Source organism: Zonotrichia leucophrys, unplaced genomic scaffold (genome assembly GCF_028769735.1).
Source record: "Zonotrichia leucophrys gambelii isolate GWCS_2022_RI unplaced genomic scaffold, RI_Zleu_2.0 Scaffold_391_47721, whole genome shotgun sequence".
Classification (NCBI taxonomy): domain Eukaryota; kingdom Metazoa; phylum Chordata; class Aves; order Passeriformes; family Passerellidae; genus Zonotrichia; species Zonotrichia leucophrys.
Genome location: NW_026992596.1, coordinates 1934 through 16757, shown reverse-complemented (window position 1 = coordinate 16757; position 14824 = coordinate 1934). Strand labels below are relative to the sequence as shown.

Genomic DNA, 14824 nt, shown 5'->3' with positions numbered 1-14824 from the left:
CCTAAACTTGGCCTAAATTACTTAATTTGGATCTAAATCCCCTAAGCTGGGCCTAAACCCCTCAATTTGGGTTAAAGTCAGAGACGTTTCGTGGATTGAGGCAGATCCAGTTTAATAAAATCCGGCAGGAAAACGGAAATTTCTGGAAAGGGACAGAAAATTCCCCAGAAAGCCAAGGATGGAGGCCGTGACACGTCCGAGGTCCCCCTGTCCTGGTGGCAGCGGTGGCCCTGCCATTGTCCCCTTAGCCCGGCCATGGTGGCCACGGTGGCTGTGGTGGCCTTGGTGGCCATGGTGGCCTTGGTGGCCTTGGTGGCCACAGTGGCTGTGGTGGCCTTGGTGGCCTTGGTGGCCATGGTGACCTTGGTGGCCTTGGTGGCTACAGTGGCCATGGTGGCCTTGGTGACCATGGTGACCATGGTGGCCTTGGTGGCCAGAGTCGCTGCGGTGGCCTTGGTGGCCATGGTGACCTTGGTGACCTTGGTGTCCTTGGTGATCTTGGTGACCATGGTGACCATGGTGGCCTTGGTCACCTTGGTGGCCACAGTTGCTCAGGAGGTCCTGGTGGCCTTGGTGACCATGGTGACCTCAGTGGCCATGGTGACCATGGTGGCCTTGGTGACCATTGTGACCATGGTGACCATGGTGGCCTTGGTGGCTATGGTGGCCATGGTGGCCATGGTGACCTCTGTGGCCTTGGTCACCTTGGTGGCCTCGTTGCACAGGAGGTCCTGGTGGCCTTGGTGGCCATGGTGGCCACAGTGGCCATGGTGACCATGGTGGCCTTAGTGGCCAGAGTGGCTGCGGTGGCCTTGGTGGCCATGGTGGCCTTGGTGACCATGGTGACCATGGTGGCCTTGGTGTCCTTGGTGATCTTGGTGGCTGTGGTGACCACAGTGGCCTTGGTGACCATGGTGACCATGTTGACCATGGTGACCAAGGTGACCTCTGTGGCCTTGGTCACCTTGGTGGCCACAGTTGCTCAGGAGGTCCTGGTGGCCTTGGTGACCATGGTGGCCTTGGTGGCCTTGGTGGCCATGGTGATCATGGTGGCCATGGTGGCCTCAGTGGCCATGGTGACCTTGGTGACCTTGGTGGCCGTGGTGACCACAGTGGCCATGGCGACCTTGGTGGCCTTGGTGATCTTGGCGGCCATGGTGACCATGGTGACCTCTGTGGCCTTGGTCACCTTGGTGACCTCTGTGGCCATGGTGACCAAGGTGACCTCTGTGGCCTTGGTCACCTTGGTGGCCACAGTTGCTCAGGTGGTCCTGGTGGCCTTGGTGACCTTGGTGGCCTTGGTGACCATGGTGGCCTTGGTGGCCACAGTGGCTGTGGTGGCCTTGGTGGCCACAGTGGTTGTGGTGACCATGGTGACCATGGTGACCTTGGTGACCTTGGTGGCCGTGGTGACCACAGTGGCCATGGTGACCTTGGTGGCCTTGGTGATCTTGGCGGCCATGGTGACCATGGTGACCTCTGTGGCCTTGGTCACCTTGGTGGCCACAGTTGCTCAGGAGGTCCTGGTGGCCATGGTGACCATGGTGGCCTTGGTGACCTTGTTGCTCAGAAGGTCCTGGCTTGTGACCTTGGTGGCTTTGGTGGCCATCGTGACCACAGTGACCTTGGTGGCCTCACTGATCACAGTGGCCACAATGGCCATGGTGACAGTGGTGACTCCAGTGGCCCAATACCCACGGTGGCCAAAGTGACCATAGTGACAGTGGTGGCCTTGGTGACCATGGTGTCCTCGGTGACCTTGGTGGCCTTGGTGGCCACGGTGACTTTGGTGGCCTCGTGGCTCAGGACATTCTGGTGTCCCTGATGTCCTTGGTGATCTTGGTGGCCTTGGTGGCCATGGTGACCACAGTGACCTTGGTGTCCTTGGTGACCTTGGTGTCCTTGGTGGCCATGGTGACCATGTTGACCTTGGTGTCCTTGGTGACATTGGTGGCCTTGGTGGCCATGGTGACCTTGGTGTCCTTGGTGACCTTGGTGGCCTTGATGGCCATGGTGACCACGTTGATCTTGGTGGCCTTGGTGGCCTCGCAGCTCAGAAGGTTCCGGTGGCCACTGCCAGGGCTGTGGTGGCCACGAGGAGCCCCCCGAGGTGGGGAGGGGACCTGGGGACGCTCCAGCCTGGGGGACAAGGGGACAGGAGGTGACAGAGGGGATGACAGTGCTATGGGGGTGGCAGGAGGTGACAGGAGGTGACAGGAGGTGACAAGGGGGGGATGGCAGTGCCATGGGGGTGACAGGAGGTGACAGGAGGTGACAGGAGGTGACAAGGGGGGATGGCAGTGCCATGGGGGTGACAGGGGGGGACAGGAGTTGACAGGAGGTGACAGGAGGTGACAGAGGGGATGACAGTGCTATGGGGGTGACAGGAGGTGACAGGAGGTGACAGGAGGTGACAGGGGGGTCCCAGCTCACCCGTGTCGAACACGCAGGGTCCGTCCCCACAGCGCTGCTCTGTGAGGGGAGGGACAGCGTCAGTGCTGGGGTGGCCTTGTCCCTGTCCCTGTCCCTGTCCCTGTCCCTGTCCCTGTCCCTGTCCCTGTCCCTGTCCCCATCCCTGTCCCTGTCCCTGTCCCTGTCCCTGTCCCTGTCCCCATCCCTGTCCCATCCCTGTCCCCATCCTGTCCCTGTCCCTGTCCCTGTCCCTGTCCCTGTCCCTGTCCCCATCCCCATCCCTGTCCCTGTCCCTGTCCCTGTCCCTATTTCGTCCCTGTCCCTGTCCCTGTCCCTGTCCCATCCCTGTCCCTGTCCCGTCCCTGTCCCTGTCCCCTGTCCCTGTCCCACCCTGTCCCTGTCCCCATCCCTGTCCCTGTCCCTGTCCCTGTCCCCGTCCCTGTCCCTGTCCCTGTCCCTGTCCCTGTCCCATCCCTGTCCCTGTCCCCGTCCCTGTCCCTGTCCCTGTCCCTGTCCCTGTCCTTGTCCCTGTCCCTGTCCCATCCCTGTCCCTGTCCCCATCCCTGTCCCATCCCTGTCCCTGTCCCCATCCCTGTCCCATCCTTGTCCCCGTCCCTGTCCCTGTCCCTGTCCCCATCCCTGTCCCTGTCCCATCCCTGTCCCTGTCCCCATCCCTGTCCCTTCCCTGTCCCCATCCCTGTCCCTGTCCCTGTCCCTGTCCCTGTCCCTGTCCCCATCCCTGTCCCTGTCCCCATCCCTGTCCCATCCCTGTCCCATCCCTGTCCCTGTCCCATCCCCATCCCTGTCCCCATCCCTGTCCCATCCCTGTCCCTGTCCCCTGTCCCTGTCCCTGTCCCATCCCTGTCCCTGTCCCTGTCCCCATCCCTGTCCCATCCCTGTCCCTGTCCTCATCCCTGTCCCCATCCCTGTCCCTGTCCCTGTCCCATCCCTGTCCCTGTCCCTGTCCCCATCCCTGTCCCCATCCCTGTCCCATCCCTGTCCCTGTTCCTGTCCCTGTCCTTGTCCCCATCCTTGTCCCCTGTTCCTGTCCCCCTGTCCCCACACCCTCTCTGAGTGTCCCCAGCACTGGCTGTCCCTGTCCCCACACTGGTTTCTCTGTCCCCTCATCATTCTGAATGTCCCTGTCCCCGTGCCCAAGGGGAATGTCCTTGTCCCTGTCCCCATGGTGGATGTCCCCAGCATGGAGTGTCCCTGTCCCCTCACCAAGTGTCCTTGTCCCTAAACCCCCAGGGAATGTCCTTGTCCCCATGTCCCCAGTGGATGTCCCCAGCATTGTGTGTCCCTGTCCCCTCACCCTCACCGAGTGTCCTTGTCCCTGTCCCCACAGTGGGTTTCTCTGTCCCCTCACCATTCTGAGTGTCCCTGTCCCCATGCCCAAGGGGAGTGTCCTTGTCCCTGTCTCCATGGTGGATGTCCCCAGCATGGAGTGTCCCTCTCCTTGTCCCCAGCATGGGGTGTCCCTGTCCCCTCATCGAGTGTCCCTGTCCCCTCACCCTCCCGAGTGTCCCCAACATGGGGTGCGGGGTGTCCCCATCCTCTCACCCTGAATGTCCCTGTCCCCATGCCCATAGGGAATGTCCTTGTCCCTGTCCCCATGGTGGTTTGTCCCCAGCATTGTGTCCCTGTCCCCAGCACTGTGTCCCTGTCCTTGTCCCCAGCACTGGGTGTCCCTGTCCCTTCACCCTGAGTATCCTTGTCCCTGTCCCCACCATGGACGTCCCCAGCAGTGTCCCCACACCCTCTCTGAGTGTCCCCAGCATTGTGTGTCCCTGTCCTTGTCCCCAATACAGTGTGTCCCTGTCCCCAGCACCGTGTCCCTGTCCCCTCACCGAGTGTCCCCATCACCATGTGTCCCTGTCCTTGTCCCCAATACTGTGTGTCCCTGTCCCCAGCACCGTGTCCCTGTCCCCTCACCGAGTGTCCCCATCACCATGTGTCCCTGTCCCCAGCACCGTGTCCCTGTCCCCTCACCGAGTGTCCCCATCACCATGTGTCCCTGTCCCCAGCGCTGTGTGTCCCTGTCCCCTCACCGAGTGTCCCCATCACCATGTGTCCCTGTCCTTGTCCCCAGCACCGTGTCCCTGTCCCCTCACCGAGTGTCCCCATCACCATGTGTCCCTGTCCCCAGCACTGTGTGTCCCTGTCCCCTCACCGAGTGTCCCCATCACCATGTGTCCCCGTCCCTGTCCCCAGCACTGTGTCCCTGTCCTTGTCCCCAGCACAGGATATCCCTGTCCCTTCACTGAGTGTCCCCAGCACCGTGTCCCTGTCCCCTCACCGAGTGTCCCCATCACCATGTGTCCCTGTCCTTGTCCCCAGCGCTGTGTGTCCCCGTCCCTGTCCCCAGCACCTTGTCCCTGTCCCCTCACCAGTGTCCCCATCACCATGTGTTCCTGTTCCCCAAGGCAGTTGTCTGTCCCTGTCCCCAGCACCTTGTCCCTGTCCCCTCACCGAGTGTCCCCATCACCATGTGTCCCTGTCCCCAGCACCGTGTCCCTGTCCCCTCACCGAGTGTCCCCATCACCATGTGTCCTGTCCCTGTCCCCAGCACTGTGTGTCCCTGTCCGTCCCTTACCGAGTGTCCCCATCACCATGTGTCCCTGTCCTTGTCCCCAGCCTGTGTGTCCCTGTCCGTCCCCTGCACCGAGTCCTGTCCCCTCACCAAGTGTCCCCATCACCATGTGTCCTGTCCCTGTCCCCAGCACTGGTGTCCCTGTCCCTGTCCCCTTACCGAGTCCCCATCACCATGTGTCCCTGTCCTTGTCCCCAGCCTGGTGTCCCTGTCCCTTCACCGAGTGTCCCCATCACCATGTGTCCCTGTCCCTGTCCCATGTCCCCAGCCATGCCTCCTACCAAGTGTCCCTGTCTCCATGTGATGCCCCAGCGCTATGTGTCCCCGTCCCTGTCCCTAGCACCGTTGTCCCTGTCCCCTCACTGAGTGTCCCCATCACCATGTGTCCTGTCCCCAGCGCTGTGTGTCCCCGTCCCTGTCCCCAGCACTGTGTGTCCCTGTCCCTCACCAAGTGTCCCCATCACCATGTGTCCCTTCCTGTCCCCAGCACCGTGTCCCTGTCCCCTCACCAAGTGTCCCCATCACCATGTGTCCCTGTCCTGTCCCCAGCCAGGATGTCCCTGTCCCTTCACTGAGTGTCCCCAGCACCAGTGTCCCTGTCCCTGTCCCCGGGTGTCCCTTCGCCAGGTGTCCCTGTCCCCATCCCTATGTGTCCCTGTCCCTGTCCCCAGCACTGTGTGTCCCCTGTCCCCTCACCGAGTGTCCCCATCACCATGTGTCCCTGTCCTTCCCAGCGCTGTGTGTCCCCCTGTCCCCCACCGGTTTGTCCCCTCACCAGTGTCCCCGCACAGATGTCCCTGTCCCTTCCAGTCCCCAGCCCCTGTCCCTGTCCCCGCTGTGTCCCTGTCCCACACCGTGTCCCTGTCCCTCCTGATGTCCCCACCATGTGTCCCCTCCCTGCCTGTCCCCAGCACGTGTCCCTGTCCCCTCACGAGTGTCCCCATCACCATGTGTCCCTGTCCCCAGCGCTGTGTGTCCCTGTCCCCTGTGTTCCCCTCACCAAGTGTCCCCATCCCCATGGCCTGTCCCCCCCGCCGTGTCCCTCCCCACCTCGCCATCACAGGTCCCGTCTGCCCAGCCAGGATGCCCTGTCCCTCACTGAGTGCCCCACCGGTGTCCCTCCCCACCCTGTCCCCACACATGAGTCCCTGTTCCCCATCACCATGTGTCCCTGTCCTTGTCCCCAGCACTGTGTGTCCCTGTCCCCTCACCGAGTGTCCCCATCACCATGTGTCCCTGTCCCCAGCGCTGTGTGTCCCTGTCCCTGTCCCCAGCACCGTGTCCCTGTCCCCTCACCGAGTGTCCCCAGCACAGGGTGTCCCTGTCCCCTCACTGAGTGTCCCCAGCTCCGTGTGTCCCTGTCCCCAGCGCTGTGTGTCCCTGTCCCCAGCACCGTGTCCCTGTCCCCTCACTGAGTGTCCCCATCACCATGTGTCCCCATCCCTGTCCTTGTCCCCAGCACCGTGTCCCTGTCCCCTCACCGAGTGTCCCCATCACCATGTGTCCCTGTCCCCAGCGCTGTGTGTCCCTGTCCCTGTCCCCTCACCGAGTGTCCCCGTCCCCCCAGGCCCCGTCCCCCGCGCTGTCACCTCGCAGCCACTCGCAGTTGTAGTTGCTGAAGGTCCCGGTGGAGCGCAGCTGGATCCGCGCCTTGTCCCCAGCCTGGGTGACGTTGGTGACATCGGTGACCTCGAAGGTCTCGAAGGGCGGGATCAGCACCTCCTCCTCGTGCGGGAAGAAGGAGAAGTCGCGGATGGCGGCGCCGTGGCACGTCAGCACCTGGAAGGCCGCGTCCGTGCCGAAGCCCCAGGAGCTCTCGTTGCGCAGCGACGCCGACGCGAAGTGGCCGAAGCGCACCGAGTCCCCGCGCCGCGCCGCGAAGCGCACGCCGCGCACGCCGCGGAACGCATGGTGACACCGTGGGTCCTGAGTGTCCCTCAGCGCCACCACGGCCTGTAGGGGTGAAAAACTGAGCAGTTTATTATTGGCTTTTGGTGTATATTAAAGTGAATATTAAATATTTGATGACCTTTGTTGCATCCTAAACCTAAACCTAACTCTGACCCCGCAGGACGCGCGGTGACACTGCAGCTCCTGAGCGTCCCTCAGCGCCACCACGGCCTAAAGGGGGTGAAAATTGAGTCAGTTATTATTGGCTTTTGGTGTATATTAAAGTGAATGTTAAATATTTGATGACCTTTTCTGCATCCTAAACCTAAACCTAAACCTAAACCTAACCCTAACCCTGACCCCGCGCATGCCGTGGAACGCATGGTGACATCGTGGGTCCTGAGCGTCCCTCAGCGCCACCACGGCCTAAGGGGGTGAAAATGGAGCAGTTTATTATGGTGTATATTATAGTGAATTTTAAATATTTGATGACGTTTTTTGCATCCTAAACCTAAACCTAAACCTAAACCTGACCCTGACCCCGCGCACGCCACAGAACGCGCGGTGACATCGTGGGTCCTGAGCGTCCCTCAGCGCCACCACGGCCTAAAGGGGGGGAAAATTGAGTGGGTTATCATTGGCTTTTGGTGTATATTAAAGTGAATATTAAATATTTGATGACCTTTGTTGCATCCTAAACCTAAACCTAACTCTGACCCCGCAGAACGCGCGGTGACACTGCAGCTCCTGAGCGTCCCTCAGCGCCACCACGGCCTAAAGGAGTGAAAATGGGAATTTTATTATTGGCTTTTGGTGTATATTAAAGTGAATATTAAATATTTGGTGACCTTTTTTGCATCCTAAACCTAAACCTAACCCTGAGCCCGCGCACACCGCGGAATGCATGGTGGCACCGTGGGTCCTGAGCGTCCCTCAGCGCCACCACGGCCTAAAGGGGGGGAAAATTGAGCAGTTTATTATGGTGCATATTAAAGTGAATATTAAATATTTGATGACCTTTGTTGCATCCTAAACCTAAACCTGAACCTAAACCTAACCCTGACGCCGCGCACGCCGCGGAACGCATGGTGACACCGTGGGTCCTGAGTGTCCCTCAGCGCCACCACGGCCTGTGGGGGTGAAAAACTGAGCAGTTTATTATTGGCTTTTGGTGTATATTAAAGTGAATATTAAATATTTGATGGCCTTTTTTGCATCCTAAACCTAAACCTAAACCTGACCCCGCGCACGCCGCGGAACGCGCGGTGACATCGTGGGTCCTGAGCGTCCCTCAGCGCCACCACAGCCTGCGGGGTGAAAATTGAGCATTTTATTATTGGCTTTTGGTGTATATTAAAGTGAATATTCAATATCTGATGACCTTTTTTGCATCCTAAACCTAACCCTGACCCTGACCCCGCGCACACCGCGGAATGCATGGTGGCACCGTGGGTCCTGAGCGTCCCTCAGCGCCATCACGGCCTAAAGGGGGGAAAATTGAGCAGTTTATTATGGTGCATATTAAAGTGAATATTAAATATTTGATGGCCTTTTCTGCATCCTAAACCTAAACCTGACCCTGACCCCGCGCACGCCGTGGAACACGTGGTGGCACTGCGGCCCCTGAGTGTCCCTCAGTGCCACCACGGCCTAAAGGGGTGAAAATTGAGCAGTTTATTACGGTGTATATTAAAGTGAATATTCAATATTTGATGACCTTTGTTGCATCCTAAACCTAAACCTGAACCTAAACCTGACCCTGACCCCGCACACGCCGCGGAATGCGCGGTGACACCGTGGGTCCTGAGCGTCCCTCAGTGCCACCACAGCCTAAAGGGGTGAAAATTGAGCAGTTTATTTTGGTGTATATTAAAGTGAATATTAAATATTTGATGGCCTTTTTTGCATCCTAAACCTAAACCTAACTCTGACCCTGCAGAACGCGCGGTGACACTGCAGCTCCCGAGTGTCCCTCAGCGCCACCACGGCCTGCAGGGGTAAAAATGGGAATTTTATTATTGGCTTTTGGTGTATATTAAAGTGAATATTAAATATTTGATGACCTTTGTTGCATCCTAAACCTGACCCTGACCCCGCACACACCACAGAACGCGCGGTCCTGAGCGTCCCTCAGCGCCACCACGGCCTAAAGGGGGGGAAAATTGAGTGGGTTATCATTGGCTTTTGGTGTATATTAAAGTGAATATTAAATATTTGATGACCTTTGTTGCATCCTAAACCTGACCCTGACCCCGCGCACGCCGCGGAACGCGCGGTGACACCGCGGGTCCCGAGCGTCCCTCAGCGCCACCACAGCCTGCGGGGTGAAAATTGAGCATTTTATTATTGGCTTTTGGTGTATATTAAAGTGAATATTAAATATTTGATGACCTTTGTGCATCCTAAACCTGACCCTGACCCTGACCCCGCGCACGCCGCGGAACGCGCGGTGACACCGTGGGTCCTGAGTGTCGCTCAGTGCCACCACGGCCTAAAGGGGGGAAAATTGAGCAGTTTATTATGGTGTATATTAAAGTGAATATTAAATATTTGATGGCCTTTTCTGCATCCTAAACCTAAACCTGACCCTGACCCCGCGCACGCCGCGGAACGCGCGGTGACACCGTGGGTCCTGAGCGTCCCTCAGCGCCACCACGGCCTGCAGGGGAAAAATGAAATGAAAAATGAAAAATGGGAATTTTATTATTGGCCGATCTCAAATATTCAAATTAATAATATATATGTTATGGTAGAAAGTGATGCTGTGAGAAACATGTGAATTTTACGATTGGCTTATGTCACATATCCAAATTAATATTATATGTTATATGTGTTATGAAATTGATGCTGTGCCAAAAATGCATGTTTTATGATCAGCTTTTTGTGAATATTCAATTGAATTTTAAATATTATATATGTTACAATAGAGAGTGATGCTCCGTGAAAAATGCATATTTTATTAATGGCTTATCTCAAATATTCAAATTAATATTAGATGTGTTATGGTTAGAAAGTTATGTGAAAAATGGGAATTTTATTGTTCGCTGATCTCAAATCTTCAAATTACTATTATATATCTTATATTAGAGAGTGATGCTGTGAGAAAAATGGGAATTATCTCAAATATTCAAATTAATAATATATATGTTATGGTTAGAAAGTGATGTGAAAAATGGGAATTTTATGATTGCCTTATCTCAAATAATCAAATTAATAATATATATTATATATGTTATGGTAGAAAGTGATGCTTTGTGAAAAATGGGAATTTTATTATTGCCTTTTGGCAAATATTCAAATTAATATTATGTGTGTTATGGTGGAAAGTGATGCTGTGTGAAAATTGGGAATTTTAGGATCGGCTTATCTCAAATATTCCAATTAATATTAGATGTGTTATGGGAGAAAGTGACCATGTGTGAAAAAATGGGAATTTTATTATTGGCTTTTTGCAAATATTCAAATTAATAATACGTATTACATGTATTATGTTAGAAAGTGATGCTGTGTGAAAAACGGGAATTTGATTATTGGCTTTTGGTAAATATTCAAATTAATATTATATGTTATATGTGTTATGAAATTGATGCTGTGCCAAAAATGCATATTTTATGATAAGCTCTTTGTGAATATTCAATTGAATTTTAAATATTATATATGTTATGATAGAAAGTGATGCTCCATGAAAAATGTGTATTTTAATATTGGCTTATCTCAAATATTCAAATTAATATTAGATGTGTTATGGTTAGAAAGTGATGTGAAAAATGGGAATTTTATTGTTCGCTTATCTCAAATCTTCAAATTAGTATTATATATCTTATATTAGAGAGTGATGGTGTGAGAAAAATGGGAATGATTTCAAATATTCAAATTAATAATATATATGTTATGGTAGAAAGTGATGCTGTGTGAAAAATGGGAATTTTGTTATTGGCTTTTGGCAAATATTCAAATGAATGTTATATGTGTTATCATAGAAAGTGATCATGTGTGAAAAAATGGGAATTTTATTATTGGCTTATCTCAAATATTCAAATTAATATTATATGTTATATGTGTCATGGTTAGAAAGTGGTGCTGTGTGAAAAATGGGAATTATCTTAAATATTCAAATTAATAATATACATTATATGCGTTATGGTAGAAAGTGATGCTGCGTGAAAAATGCAAATTTTATTATTGGCTTTTTGCAAATATTCAAATTGATATTATATATGTTATGTGTTATGGGAGAAAGTGATGCTGTGTGAAAAATGGGAATTTTATTATTGGCTTATCTCAAATATTCAAATTAATATTATATGTTATATGTGTCATGGTTAGAAAGTGGTGCTGTGTGAAAAATGGGAATTATCTTAAATATTCAAATTAATAATATATATTATATGCGTTATGGTAGAAAGTGATGCTGCGTGAAAAATGCAAATTTTATTATTGGCTTTTTGCAAATATTCAAATTGATGTTATATATGTTATGTGTTATGGGAGAAAGTGATGCTGTGTGAAAAAATGGGAATTTTATTATTGGTTTTGGTATATATTCACTTTAATATTATACATTATATGTGTTATGGTTAGAAAATGATGCTGTGTGAAACATGGGAATTTTAGGATTGGCTTATCTCTAATATTCAAATTAATAATACATATTGTATGTGTTATGGTAGAAATTGATGCTGTGTGAAAAATGCAAATTTTATGACCGGCTTTTCACAAATATTCAAATGAATTTTCAATATTATATGAGTTATGGTAGAAATTGATGCTGTGTGACCAGACAGAACGCTGCGTTTGAATGGAATTTATGCATGATGATTGAGGTGCATGAATATGCATAATTATAATTTTTAAGGGTTAATGCTCTGTTAACATGGGGCGTTTTTTGGGACCCTAACCCTAACCAGACCATCCTCAACTCTTCGTTTTTATTGTCTCGTACTGTCCTCAACCCCAATTATCCAAACTTTTATCACTCTAATTACATTCCTATTTTTACCAGAATTTAATTACAATTATTAAACTTTTAAACCAAGTAATTTTGGTGTTTTCCCCAATTGTGTCAGCAGGAAATGCAGCTTTTTGAAGAGGAAGTTGGGTTAGGGCTGGGGTCCAAAAAAGGACCAAGGTTAACAGAAGATTAACAATTAATTATAATAACTTTGCATATTCATGCATTTCATACATGATGCATAAATTCCATTCAAACACAGGATTCTGTCTGGTCAGGGTTGTGAAAAATGCTGAAAATCACTTGGTTTTAAAATTTTTAAGTTTAATAATAGCAATGAAATTGTTGTAAAAGTAGGAATATAATTACAGTGATAAAAATTTGGAAAGAGTCATCCAGACCATCCTTAACTCTTTGACTTTATTGTTCGTATTGTCCTAAATCCCAATTATCCAAACTTTCATTACTCTAATTATAACACTATTTTTGTCACCACTTCATTACTGTTATTAAACTTATAACATTTCAAACCAAGTGATTTTTGGTATTTTTCACAACCCTGCCCAGACAGAACGCTGAGTTTAAAGGGAATTTATGCATCATGTATGAAATACATGAATATGCAAAATGATCATTTTTAAGGGTTAATCCTCTGTTAAAATGGGTCCTTTTTTGGACCCGAACCCTAAACCTGACCCTAACCCTAACCAGACCATCCTCAACTCTTCGTTTCTATTGTCTTGTATTGTCATAAATCCCAATTATACATATTTATACTACTCCAATTAAATTCCTATTTTTAGAACAATTTCATGACAAGTACCAAACCCTAAAAAATTAAAAACAAAGTGATTTTTGGGGTTTTTCACAAGACTGAGCACACAGAACCCTGTGTTGGGATGGAATTTATGAATCATGTATGGGATGTAAGAAGATGCAAAATTATTATTTTTAAGGGTTAGTCCTCTGATAACTTGGGTACTTTTTTGAACCCTAACCCTAACCCTAACCCTAACCCTAACCCTAACCCTAACCCTAACCCTAACCCTAACCCTAACCAGACCATCCTCAACTCTTCGTTTCTATTGTCTTGTATTGTCATAAATCCCAATTATACATATTTATACTACTCCAATTAAATTCCTATTTTTAGAACAATTTCATGACTATTACCAAACACTAAAAAATTAAAAACAGAGTGATTTTTGGGATTTTTCACAATTCTGACCACACACAATCCAGTGTTGGGGTGGAATTTATGCATCATGTGTGGGATGCATGAAGATGCAAAATTATTATTTTTAAGGGTTAGTCCTCTGTTAACTTGGGTACTTTTTGGACTCTAACTTAACCCTAACCCTAACCCTAACCCTAACCCTCAACCCTAACCCTAACCGTAACCCTAACCCCAACCCTAAACCTAACCAGACCATCCTCAACTCTTTGTTTTTATTGTCTAGTATTGTCGTAAATCCCAATTATATACATTTATACTACTCCAATTAAATTCCTATATTTAGAACAATTTCATGACTATTACCAAACCCTAAAAAATTAAAAACAGAGTGATTTTTGGGATTTTTCACAATTCTGACCACACAGAACCCTGTGTTGGGATGGAATTTATGCATCATGTATGGGATGTAAGAAGATGCAAAATTATTATTTTTAAGGGTTAGTCCTCTGTTAACTTGGGTAATTTTTGGACCCTAACCCAACCCTAACCCTAACCAGACCATCCTCAACTCTTCGTTTTTATTGTCTTGTATTGTCGTAAATCCCAATTATATACATTTATACTACTCCAATTAAATTCCTATATTTAGAACAATTTCATGACTATTACCAAACCCTAAAAAATTAAAAACAGAGTGATTTTTGGGATTTTTCATAAGAGTGACCACACAGAACCCTGTGTTGGGATGGAATTTATGCATCATGTATGGGATGTAAGAAGATGCAAAATTAATATTTTTAAGTGCTAATCCTCTGTTAACTTGGGTACTTTTTTGGACCCTAAACCTAACCCTAACCCTAACCCTAACCCTAACCCTAACCTTAACCCTAACCCTAACCCCAACCCTAACCCTAACCAGACCATCCTCAACTCTTCGTTTTTATTGTCTCGTACTGTCCTCAACCCCAATTATCCGAATTTCTATCCCTTTAATTACACCCCTATTTTAACCACCATTTAATTACCACTACCAAACTTTTAAAATGAGTCATTGAGGCGTTTTGCCCACCTGGGTCAGCAGGAAATGCAGCGTTTTGAAGTGGAAGTTGTCGCGGTACTGGCGGCGGGAGCGCCCGGCCGCTCTCACGGCCTCGTTGAACTCGCGGTGCAGCGGCACCGGCGCCGTGTAGGCCATGAGGGCGATGGCCTGGGCTGGGGACAGAGGGGACCGAGGGGACCGAGGGGACACAGGGGACGGCCGGAGGCGCCACTGGGCAGCGGCCAGAGCCCAGGCCTCGGCAAAGTGGGCGCCCAGCCGGAGCTCGGAGCGGTTGAGGGCCGGCAGCTCGGCGGCCATGGCGCGGCCGCAGCCCCGGTACTGGTCATCGAAGGAGGCCGGCGCCATGTCCAGGGGCACCACCAGCACGGGGGGGGCACTGGTGGCACCGGAGGGGACAGCGGTGGCCGTGGTGGTTGCGGTCATTGCGGTCATCGCCAGCAGGGTCAGGGTCAGTGGGTCCATGGTGGGAGCAGTGAGGGACAGTGGGGGACACTGGGGGACACTGGGGGACACTGGGGACACTGGGGGACACTGGGGACACTGGGGACACTGGGGGGCAATGGGGGACACTGGGGGACAATGGGGGACACTGGGGGGCAATGGGGACACTGGGGAACACTGGGGATACTGGGGGACAATGGGGGACACTGGGTGATACTGGGGAACACTGGGGGATACTGGGGGACACTGGGGGACAATGGGGGACAATGGGGGACACTGGGGGACAATGGGGGACACTGG

General features: G+C 51.0%; 1 protein-coding gene across 1 annotated transcript; it reads right to left on the bottom strand.

The window, feature by feature from the left end:
• Window positions 1-1969: 1969 nt before the first annotated feature.
• LOC135441639 (erythroblast NAD(P)(+)--arginine ADP-ribosyltransferase-like) lies at window positions 1970-14595 on the bottom strand. The gene is made up of 4 exons (XM_064701195.1): window positions 14093-14595; window positions 6595-6958; window positions 2434-2472; window positions 1970-2139 (listed from the first exon to the last, which is right to left on the bottom strand). The coding sequence occupies exons 1-4, from the start codon at window positions 14543-14545 to the stop codon at window positions 2054-2056; spliced, it is 942 nt and encodes a 313-aa protein (XP_064557265.1). The 5' UTR covers window positions 14546-14595; the 3' UTR covers window positions 1970-2053.
• Between the last annotated feature and the right edge of the window lie 229 nt (window positions 14596-14824).